Source organism: Eutrema salsugineum, unplaced genomic scaffold, assembly GCF_000478725.1.
Source record: "Eutrema salsugineum unplaced genomic scaffold, Eutsalg1_0 scaffold_1, whole genome shotgun sequence".
NCBI lineage: Eukaryota > Viridiplantae > Streptophyta > Magnoliopsida > Brassicales > Brassicaceae > Eutrema > Eutrema salsugineum.
Genome location: NW_006256909.1, coordinates 12,427,096 through 12,438,859, shown reverse-complemented (window position 1 = coordinate 12,438,859; position 11,764 = coordinate 12,427,096). Strand labels below are relative to the sequence as shown.

The 11,764-nt window shown below is 40.4% G+C and overlaps 1 protein-coding gene across 1 annotated transcript; it reads right to left on the bottom strand.

The window, feature by feature from the left end:
- Positions 1-6,975: 6,975 nt before the first annotated feature.
- Positions 6,976-9,654, bottom strand: LOC112081984. Its single transcript, XM_024149060.1, has 4 exons — positions 9,358-9,654; positions 8,806-9,258; positions 8,089-8,715; positions 6,976-7,977 (listed from the first exon to the last, which is right to left on the bottom strand). Exons 1-4 carry the CDS (start codon positions 9,652-9,654, stop codon positions 6,976-6,978), a joined length of 2,379 nt encoding a protein of 792 aa, XP_024004828.1.
- Between the last annotated feature and the right edge of the window lie 2,110 nt (positions 9,655-11,764).

The window sequence follows — 11,764 nt, the reverse complement described above, 5'->3', positions numbered from 1 at the left end:
TTAGATCGGTGAACTGAGTCGAGCGGCTGCTTGGGGAAATGTGCCTGGGAGAGAAAGAGTTAGGGCGAACTCTACCTATTTGAATTATTTACCTATCTTCAAATTACATTTAGTATTCATTATCATGATTTGGAGCAAATTATACCAATCAAGAACATCAATATCCCAATTCTTATATATGATAAGTAAATATAATATTTTTGTACAACCAGTAGTACATGCGTATATAAGCATGTAGACTAAAATTTTGGTAAGATTAATCATGCTTGAACAATTATAATTACTTTACATTTTTATTGCTATTCTACTATTGTTGCCCCCAAAATCTGTCAGTAGTAACAAATAAAAAGTTATATTAATATATGACAAAAAATTGGTCTTTGACTAAATATTTTAAAAATCGTCGCGATCTATATACCAATTTGAATCCATCAGAAACCAAGTTACTAACTTTCAATGTACTTAACATCGGTCCAACTACATTCATTTTTTTTAAAAAAAAATCCAAGTCTGCACATGCGTGCGGACCACTATCCTAGTAAAGACTTATATGATATACCATTACAAATAACAAAAATAATTAAAATACTGTTCCTTTGTTACTTTTTATTTCAAGTATTGTTCCTTTGTTACTTTTTACTTTTCTTTACTAGTATTATATATATATATGAATAGAAAAAGTCACGTTTTTCTCATAGTGTCTTTCGTTGATTTTGGTTTTTCGATTGAGTATGAGTTGTTGTATGGTATCTTTAGTTTTAGTTATGTTTATAATGTTTGATTTTCTTTTTTTTAGTCTGCATTTAGATCAATATTACCACGGGAAGAAAAAAAAATCAAAGGCACCAAATGGAGCGTTGTACTTGTGCTTGTTACGAAAGTCCTCTTTAAAGGATACTAGATTCTATCCTATGCGTCATAAATTTTGTTTTTTTAATTTAAGTTTATATTATAATTTACATATTTTATATATAATATTTTTTTAGTAAATAACACAATTTATTTTTGTGTTTAAATAAAATTTATTTTTTTTAAACTTATTTTTTCTAATAAATTTGACAACGATTATAAAAACATAATTTCAACACGCCCATTCGATTGATCCGAAAAAGACTATGAATATGAAAACTATTAAGGAAAAAACTCTTATCTTATTATTTCCATAAGCAGTGTATATATACATTACATAACTAATGTATCAGAAACCCTAATGGGCCATGAGACATTAACCTGATGGTTAATGGGCCGGTTACTAGAAGTCCATTTGTTTATAACACTCCCCCTTGGACAAGGTAACCGTGCCTGTCACAAAACCGGGATCTCTATAATGCGCTGGGGAACGTTGCCTCATTAAAACCTTACCAGGAAAACCCAGTGGGAAAAACCATGGTGAAGGAAAAAGAGTACAACACGCATTACTCCCCCTGGTTTAGGCATCACTGTAGATCTCTAAGTCTACGCATTCCTATCTGATGAATGAGCTTCCGGAGTGTAGAAGTCGGTAATGATTTAGTGAATAGATCGGCTGAATTTTCGCTTGATCGGACTTGCTGAACCTTGACCTGACCATCCTTCTGCAGCTCATGAGTGAAGAAGAATTTGGGCAGAATATGCTTCGTCCGGTCACCTTTGATGTAGCCGTCCTTGAGTTGAGCGATACAAGCTGCATTGTCTTCATACATCACCGTAGGCTCCTTATCTTCGTCCATACCACAATCTGATCGGATATGCTGAGTCATGGACCGCAACCAAACACACTCTCTACTAGCTTCGTGGATGGCCAAGATTTCCGCATGGTTGGATGAGGTAGCGGCAATAGTCTGCTTCATGGATCTCCAAGATATGGCTGTTCCTCCATGCGTGAAAACATAACCGGTTTGAGACCGGGCACAGTGCGGATCTGACAAATATCCTGCATCAGCAAAACCAACTAGACCATCCTTGTTATGGTTAGAATAAAATAATCCCAAGTCCTTAGTACCTTGAAGGCATCTAAGGATGTGCTTAATACCGTTCCAGTGCCTTTGAGTTGGACACGAACTAAAGCGAGCTAAGAGGCTCACGGCAAAGCAGATGTCTGGTCTAGTGTGACTAGCCAAGTACATTAATGCTCCTATGGCACTGAGGTATGGCATTTCAGGACCGATGATTTCTTCATCGTCCTTCTTTGGACCGAATGGATCACTATCCAATCCAAGGCTCCTCACAACCATTGGGCTGGTCAATGGGTGGGCCTGGTCCATATTGAATCTCTTGAGTACCTTTTCAGTGTATGCCAATTGATGCACAAGGATTCCGTCATTGACGTACTCAAGTTGTAATCCCAAACAGAATTTAGTTTTGCCTAGGTCTTTCATTTCAAACTCTGTTTTTAAGCATTCAACTGTTTGGGCGATTTCACCAGATGTTCCGAGGATGTTCAAGTCATCCACGTATACTGCTATGATTACAAATCCTTTGTTTTGATATTTTCTGATGAAGATGCATGGACTGATCGGATCGTTTTCGTAGCCTTCTCTGATGAGATATTCGCTTAACCGGTTATACCACATACGTCCGCTTTGTTTCAGTCCATATAAGGATTTGTTCAGCCTAATGCAGTGTTTATCACGAGATGCATGCTTATCTTTGAGCTCAATACCATCTGGTAATCTCATATAGATTTCTCTGTCCAGTGGTCCATAAAGATATGCGGTTACAACATCCATTAACCGCAAATCTAAGTTTTCTCTTATGGCCAGACTTATGAGGAATCGAAATGTAGTTGCATCCACCACTGGAGAATAAGTCTCCTCATAATCGATTCCGGGTCTCTGTGAGAATCCTTGTGCTACAAGGCGTGCCTTGTATCTAACGACTTCGCCGAGTTCGTTTCTTTTACGCACAAAGACCCATTTGTTTCCCACTGGTTTAACATCGAATGGTGTCCTTAAGATCGGACCAAACACATTCCGTTTCTTTAAACTATTCAACTCCACGTTTATGGGTTCTTTCCATTTCAGCCAATCTGATCTACGAGTGCACTCAATTATAGACGTGGGTTCTAGATCCTCTTGCGTGTGCGCAATCTCAAGTGCTACCTTGTATGCAAAAGTTTCATTGATGTCGACATCTTTTCTGTTCCATAGAGAACCGAATATGATATAATTGATTGAGATCTCATTATTATCAATCCCTTCAGAACCTTGAGTTTTGGCGTCCCAAACCTCTTGAGATGGTTCGATAGGGTAAGTATCAGCTGAGGCTGTATCCGTGTTCTCTTGAATCCCGGTTTCAATCATTGCACCTTTCTTTGATTTCCGGGGATTCTTATCTTTGGAACCTGGTGGTCTGCCACGTTTCTTACGTGCGTCAGACTCTGTAGCAACTTGACTTTTCCCTGAGGGGACATCTATTCGTACTGGTGCATTACAAGCAGGTATGTACGATTTGGTAACTTTGTTCGGGTCAGCAAAGGAATCTGGCAATTGATTAGCTAGCTTTTGTAAATGTATAATTCTTTGGACCTCTGAATCACATTCTAGAGTCTGAGGATCTTGCCATTGTGTGGATGTTTGATTCCATGAAAGTTCTTTTACCAGCTTGTCTGTCTCACCACCTAATCTAGGATATACCGATTCATCAAATCGGCAAACAGATCTCCTGTAGTTGGCTCGAGATATTTTATGATGGTGGAAGAATCAAAACCAACATATATTCCCATCCTCCTTTGAGGTCCCATTTTAGTCCTCTGTGGTGGTGCAATGGGTACATAGACTGAACACCCAAATGTTTTAATATGGGAGACGTCTGGCTCATGACCCGTTAGCAATTGGGATGGTGAATATTTGTGCTCACTAGATGGTCGTATGCGTATTAGTTCAGCGGCATGTAAGACTGCGTGTCCCCAAGCTGAGACCGGGAGTTGTGACCTCATGAGTAATGGTCTAGCAACCCATTGAATTCGTTTAATGAAGGATTCAGCTAATCCATTTTGTGTATGGACATGTGGAACGGGACGTTCAACACTTGCCCCCATGGACATACAATATTCATTAAACGCTTGGGAAGTGAATTCACCAGCATTATCAAGACGTATAGTCTTTAATGGGAAGTCTGGAAAATGGGCTCGTAATCTGATGATTTGGGCCAATAACCTAGCAAAAGCCTGGTTCCTAGAAGTGAGCAGACAGACATGCGACCAGCGGGTCGATGCGCCAATGAGGACCATGAAATATCTGAATGTCCCACAAGGTGGGTGAATTGGTCCACATATGTCTCCTTGGATTCTTTCCAGAAAGTTCAAGGTCTCTTTAGACACTTTGACTGGTGAAGGTCGGGTAATCAGTTTCCCTTGTGAGCAAGCTGTGCACTTGAGGTGTGATCTGCTCAAAGTTTAATCCCTAAGCTACTCTGCAAGAGCACAGATGTGCAGTTGTAGTATGTAGGGGTCGAACCACAGAGACAAGAGATCACTCAATAAACCTTATAGAGATTGAATTACGCTAAGCAGAAATATTGTAAATAAATAGCAATGCAACAGAATTAGACTAAGCAGCAATAAAAACGGTTTGTAAGATTCAGATGGATGGAGATTAGGCTTAGGGCGTTTCTCAGGAAATCAATGCATGCAGATCAATCGATTAGTCAGGGTTCAGGTTTAAGCACAGTTCTTGAACTCGAATCACAGAATTATAATTAACCAACTTCCGTTGTGAGAATTATCTAAGTCAAAATCCTAGAATTCCAAATTCCTTTGCAAACCCTAAAGATTTAAACCAGCTTTAATGCTCAAGTTCGATATGTTCACAAAGTATCTAAACCAAATTCCTTTGCGAATAGCTACTTTGCTCACCCTAGGTTCTTTCCAGTTATTCAATTACACTTCCGTGTCAATAAAGCAACCTAAGATCTAAGTTCTAGGTGGCCAATCCAGAATTAGCTTTAAGAACAACCTATGGTGAAGAACTAAATAGATTATGAACCCTAACTAACCAATCAATCTAACAAACAATGAAATCCTTTATGAGAACCCTAAACCTAACAAGCAAACTACTCAGACATGGAGATTGAAGCAATAAGCATGATTGAATAGCTTGCAGTAAGCAGTAAATAGATTAATAAACAGGGGTTCGAAATCTTCTCTCTCCGGAACAGAGTTTCAGACTTGTCTCCCCAAAAACTCTCAAAAACAAAAACTCTCTCTAAGAAAATCTAAGGTAATCGTAAAAAGGGAATAAAAACCCTATATATATCTCTAAGACACGTTTTGGGCTTCTTTGGAAACGTTTAGGCCCAACTCCTTCTTTAAATAGGAAACAAAATCGCCTTTTCCTTATTTCTTTGACAAGTGTCGCGCGTCACTCTCCATGGTGTCGAGCGTCACTAAAGCACAAAATCCATACTTGTCGAATTTGATCCTGATTAAGCTCCAAAGTGCTCCAAAGTCTCCAGTTAAGCTCCAAACGTACCTATGACCTGAAAAGACTCCAAAAGACTCGAAAGACACTAAAAAGACTCTATAAATAAGACTTATACCATGGTTAAAAACCATAAAAACCATGATATATCAACTCCCCCAGACTTAGCATTTGCTTGCCCTCAAGCAAACATAACACCAAACAAGAGAAAGAAGTTTGAAAACACAGAGACTCAACCTTTCATTGGAACATCGCTTTTGACTGATCACCCTGCAACTCAACTACTGCTTCATCATTCCAAATCAAACCACCATGTACTTCTCCGTAGACATTCACAGCTTTTCAGATTAAGTCCGAAATTCCACAACATGGTCCATAAACCTTCATCGCTGGATCTCACTGATGATTCAGATGCCAAGAACCTTCTAGATTCTTTCCCATTCTGTACTCAAACAAATCAGCCATACAAACTTTGGTACTTTTCTCTCCCCCAGACTTATTCTTTTCGCACACTCATCATCATTTTTTATGGCATATACTCGATAAGGGTAAAGCTGCGAGTACTGATGGTGTTTGCCACCAAGTCCCCAAGTTGTCCCCTTACCTTGTATCAAAGGTTTTCAGCGAATAGTGGGGTCATGGGAAACATTCCTACCCCTCACTTCCTTCCTTTGTGTGATCATTCCAACTTAGAAGTGAAATAATGGGATCCTTGGAAACATTCCTAGCCCTTCACTCCTAAGCAAAAATCATCTCAATCTTTTCGCCTTTTTCTTTGTTTTTCTTCTTCTTAGCTCGTTACAAGGGAGAGAAATACCAACATTAAATTTCACACAGGCTTTCATTGATCAAGTATGAACGAGGAATCAAGCTCTAAGGCATTAGTCACATCAGCGAGTTAAAAGTGAAGTTCAGAACTTAGCTCAGGTTAGTGGATTCTGTTGGAAACATGAACGCCTCTAGTGAACTGGTCAGCCTTTGGATTTTTCATTAGTCGGATCTAGACTGAATCTGCAGCAGTGGTCACTTAGGTGAAAGGTCAGCACAATAATTCCAGGAAAAGCATCATGATCTCCAACAGGTTTTGACTCAAAAACGTTTTGACACAACTGACTCTTAAGAAAAACAAACACAATGTCAGCAACTACCTCCCCCAGACTTGAATAACACTGTCCCCAGTGTTATCTAGTCCGAAGGTGGCGAAACAAAATAAAAGAAACAGAGAAACGCAGGAAAAACAGAGAACTTACCTGGCTGCAATGATGGTGTCGCGCGACACTGATGATGGTGTCGTGCGACACTTGTTTTCCTCGTACCGAATTGCAGCAGACCAATCCGAATTTCTGGTTTGACTCCGGTTGCCTGATTTCCTAAATTTTTTTTTTTTTTTTTTTGAATAGAAGCAAGTGACAAGCGACACCGAAGGTGGTGTCGCTCGACACTAACATCTGCTTCACCTGAGACACGAAAAGAAAAACGAAAATCAACTGAAACAAAAAGACTTATGTACAGACTCACCAGTGGATTGCCTTCCACCAAGCGCTTGTTTAAAGTCATTAGCTTGACTATGGATAGACTATGCATCTGGTGGATCAGACAGTGGCAAAGAGTGTCTCTGTGAAATTCGTCTCATCCATGGTGGTGTGTAAGCGTTGTGCGCATGAGGTCGTCCAAGGAATGCAGGAATAGCACCAGGGTGAGATCTGTGTTTGGGTGGCCTTGACTTATTCCCTGCAATATCATCAAACGAAAAACCAAGTGCTCTACGATAATCTCGTAGCTTGCGTCGTGAGACAGAGCCTGCATCCTTTGAATCAGTTCCAATGATATCACGAGAATTAGGCTTAGGCTCAAGAGGTGCGTACCTTTGCTTTGGTGGAGATGGATGGAGTGCAATGTTTGGAGCTTCCTGATCAACAGCAGTCATTGGTTCTGTAGACGTTTTCGTCAACTCTGGTTGATCTCTCACCTTCTCAGCATCAAACACGTTCTGATCTCCAACTATCACTTCAGGTATTGCACTGACTTGGAATGTCTGACCATCTATGGTGGGATCCTTCAGCTTCTCCATCTTGAAAGTCATGATGGTATCTCCCAGGTGGAGATCAAGGTTACCATGCTTGACATCAATCACCGCTCCAGCTGTAGCTAAAAACGATCTTCCCAGGATAAGAGGATCTTTGGGTTCCTCTCCATATTGCAGAACCACGAAATCTGTAGGAATTATGCAATCACCAACTTTGATTGGAACATCTTCCAAGACACCTTTTGGGATTCTTTTAGACCGATCTGCTAGGATCAAAGAGATCTTAGTTGGCTTGAAGTCAGTCATCCCAAGGCTAACAGCTACAGAGTGTGGCATGAGGTTGACACTTGAACCAAGATCACACAGCGATCTCTTGAACCTCTCTGAGAAGATAGAGCAGTCCAAAACAAAACTTCCTGGGTCCGAGAGCTTTTCTGGAATCTTATTATGAATCACAGAACTGACATGTTCAGAGATCATCATCGCTCCTTCCTCATGACCCACATTATTAGTCACCATCTTCTTCACATAGTGTCTGAGAGTAGGAGCAATCTTCACAGCATCAACCAAAGGAATCTCAATCACAAGCTTCTCCATCAAAGCCTTGCATCTGGCATCATCTAGCTCCTGCTTGGACTTCCTAGGACTCCTTGGGTAAGGAACCTTAGGTTTGTAAACTTTTTCCTCAGCAGATTTCGGACTTTGAGCAATATTAGCTTTGCTCTGCAATTGGTGACGCGCGACACTGGTTGTGGTGTCGCTCGACACTGGCTCTGCAGTTTCGAAATTTTTTTCAGATTCGTCAAACTCCACGATTTCATCCTCAGAAACACCCTTTTTCAGCACAGGAGTCAACTTTTTACCACTCCTTGACGAGATGGCACTGCAGTAATGCCTAGGATTGGTATCAGTCTTCCCAGGAAGGAATCCTTCTTGCCTTTTTACATACTCTGCAGTCTGAGCAACCTGAGTATCAAGCTTCTTGACATGAGTGTTCAGAACTTCAATTTTTCCATTCAGATCCAGATATAGAGCATCAATCTTCCCATTGAAATCTACAGTCATCTTCTGCTGACCTTCCAAAATCTGTTCCAGCATAGACTTCACCTCATTATCTGGAGTTTGAGTAGGAAGAGAACCATAGTTCCTTGAAAACCTGTTGTTGGAGTAGGATGTCTGGTACTGAGGTTTGGAGCTGTAACCAGAAGAGTTCTGATTACCTGTGAAGGTACTCCTCTGATTATTTCCATTGTAATTCGTGTTCCCTTGCCCAGAACCAAATCTCTGACCCTAAAATCCAGCTCCATTGATGAAGTTAACATCCTATTCCTCAAAAGCTTCATCTGGTCCGAAATTCTGAACTCCTGCAGGGTATCTGACAGATTTCTTACCCACAAGAAGACTATGCACAGAGTCAAGCTTAGCCTTCACCTCAGCAATTTGCGATCCATCCAGGTTCCCAGCCTGCTTCCTTCGCTGATAGTCTGCATTCTTGGTACTATTGCTAAATGCCAAGTTTTCGATGAGCTCAACAGCTTCGTCTGGGTATCTGGTGTTGAAGTTTCCATTGCTCGCTGCATCAAGAGCCATCTGATACCTCCAGTCGATACCTCTAAAGAAAATACCCAGAAACTGCACATCGCTGAAGCCATGATGGGGACAGTCTCGCTGGTACGATTTGAATCGCACCCAGGAAGCTTTGAACGCTTCAGTTGGTTCCTGAGAGAAGGTCGAAATTTTCGTCCTCAACTCCTCAGACCTAGCATCATCGAAGAAGTTGTGCAGGAAAGCATTCCTGGTCTCTTCCCAAGTAGTGAGTGATCCTGGCTCCAACTGCTTCAACCAGTTAGCTGCTTCTCCAGCAAGAGAGTAAGGAAACAGCTTGCAGAGGAGGAAATCATTGGACACTCCATTGTATTTGATGCTGGTGACCAAGTCCTCAAACCTCTCGATGTGATCCATAGGGTGCTCATGAGAAAGACCATGGAAAGGATGCTGACCCACGAGAGTGTAATACACAGGCTTGAGCTCAAAATCATTCCTCTGAAACGCAGGAGCGCGAATCGCAGACCGATTTGCATAGAATTGCTCAGGCCTGTTGTAGTCACCCAGCGTCCTGATGATGTTACCCTGTCCATCAAGTCGCTGGCCTCTCTCATTGCACACATGACCCTCTCGGTCTCTCCAGATTCCATCATCATCACGAACAAGTCCAATGGCGTTTTCCATCATTGCCGGATCTCTTGCTTTCCTGTTCGTTCGCTTTAACTCAGCTAGCTCCTCGTTGCTCAAATTAACTAGCGGGTGTCGCGCGACACCAATGCTGGTGTCGCTCGACACTAAGAAAAACTTAGTCGAAACTCAAGAACTAAAGTTTAATGGCGAAAATCAAGTCCCCGGCAACGGCGCCAAAACTTGATCTGCTCAAAGTTTAATCCCTAGAGCTACTCTGCAAGAGCACAGATGTGCAATTGTAGTATAATAGGGGTCGAACCACAGAGACGAGAGATTCGCTCAATAAACCTATTAGAAATTGAATTACGCTAAGCAGATTAATGAGAAGCAAATAGCAATGCAAATAAAGATAAACGGATGGAGATTAGGCTTAGGGCGTTTCTCAGGAAATCAATGCATGCAGATCAATCGATTAGTCAGGGTTCAGGTTTAAGCACAGTTCTTGAACTCGAATCACAGAATTATAATTAACCAACTTCCGTTGTGAGAATTATCTAAGTCAAAATCCTAGAATTCCAAATTCCTTTGCAAACCCTAAAGATTTAAACCAGCTTTAATGCTCAAGTTCGATATGTTCACAAAGTATCTAAACCAAATTCCTTTGCGAATAGCTACTTTGCTCACCCTAGGTTCTTTCCAGTTATTCAATTACACTTCCGTGTCAATTAAGCAACCTAAGATCTAAGTTCTAGGTGGCCAATCCAGAATTAGCTTTAAGAACAACCTATGGTGAAGAACTAAATAGATTATGAACCCTAACTAACCAATCAATCTAACATCCAATGAAATCCTTTATGAGAACCCTAAACCTAACAAGCAAACTACTCAGACATGGAGATTGAAGCAATAAGCATGATTGAATAGCTTGCAGTAAGCAGTAAATAGATTAATAAACAGGGGTTCGAAATCTTCTCTCTCCGGAACAGAGTTTCAGACTTGTCTCCCCAAAAACTCTCAAAAACAAAAACTCTCTCTAAGAAAATCTAAGGTAATCGTAAAAAGGGAATAAAAACCCTATATATATCTCTAAGACACGTTTTGGGCTTCCTTGGAAACGTTTAGGCCCAACTCCTTCTTTAAATAGGAAACAAAATCGCCTTTTCCTTATTTATTTGACAAGTGTCGCGCGTCACTCTCCATGGTGTCGAGCGTCACTAAAGCACAAAATCCATACTTGACGAATTTGATCCTGATTAAGCTCCAAAGTGCTCCAAAGTCTCCAGTTAAGCTCCAAACGTACCTATGACCTGAAAAGACTCCAAAAGACTCGAAAGACACTAAAAAGACTCTATAAATAAGACTTATACCATGGTTAAAAACCATAAAAACCATGATATATCAAGGTGCTGAGGGAAAATACCATTTGGTTTAAGGCTGTGCCCTTTAGAATTCTGGACTAATTTACGCATCATGTTCGCACCGGGATGACCCAGGCGATCATGCCAAATAGTGTAATCTAAAAACCGTGCTTTGATAGCAGCATTAGCCTCAATCATACTGATTTTAGCATGGTAAATGCCAGTAGATACGGCGGGTATAGTTTCAAAAACTTGTTTATGGCCATTTATCATTTTAGTGATAATTAAAAACTCTTTTTTCCCTTCATCCTGAGTTTCGATATGGAAACCATTCAATCTTATGTCTTTGAAACTCAATAGGTTTCTCTTAGAACTGGGTGAGTATAAGGCATCAGAGATGTCTAGATATGTGCCATTTGATAACAACACATTAGCTTGGCCATGGCCCTCTATTAGGCTCGAACTACCCGCTATAGTGCTAATGTTTGCGGTTTTGATTACTAAATTTATGAAGTAATTCTTGTCTTTTAGAATGGTGTGGCTCGATCCACTATCCACAATGATATCCATATTGTCTTGCATATCTTCATTAAACAAGAATTATAATTCAATAACATGCAAAAATGAGATGTAAATAAAACATTACTCCATAAATTAAAATGTAAAAGCAAAAGGTCTTAAAAATCCAAAGTAAAGACAATAAATCCCAAAAACAAAAGATAAAGGTTTAAGGAGTAATGAAAAACAAATTCAGATTTTTTGAGATCAATCAAGGAGGTCGGAGAGCTCATAATCCATGCCATCAA

Coding starts and splice junctions, on each gene's coding strand:
- LOC112081984 (XM_024149060.1), bottom strand. CDS start 9,654: ATGGAAAACGCCATTGGACTTGTTCGTGATGATGATGGAATCTGGAGA. Junction 9,259..9,357: donor TCGAGAGGTTTGAGGACTTG/GTCACCAGCATC, acceptor TGGTTGAAGCAG/TTGGAGCCAGGATCACTCAC. Junction 7,978..8,088: donor AAAAAGTTTACAAACCTAAG/GTTCCTTACCCA, acceptor GATGCTGTGAAG/ATTGCTCCTACTCTCAGACA.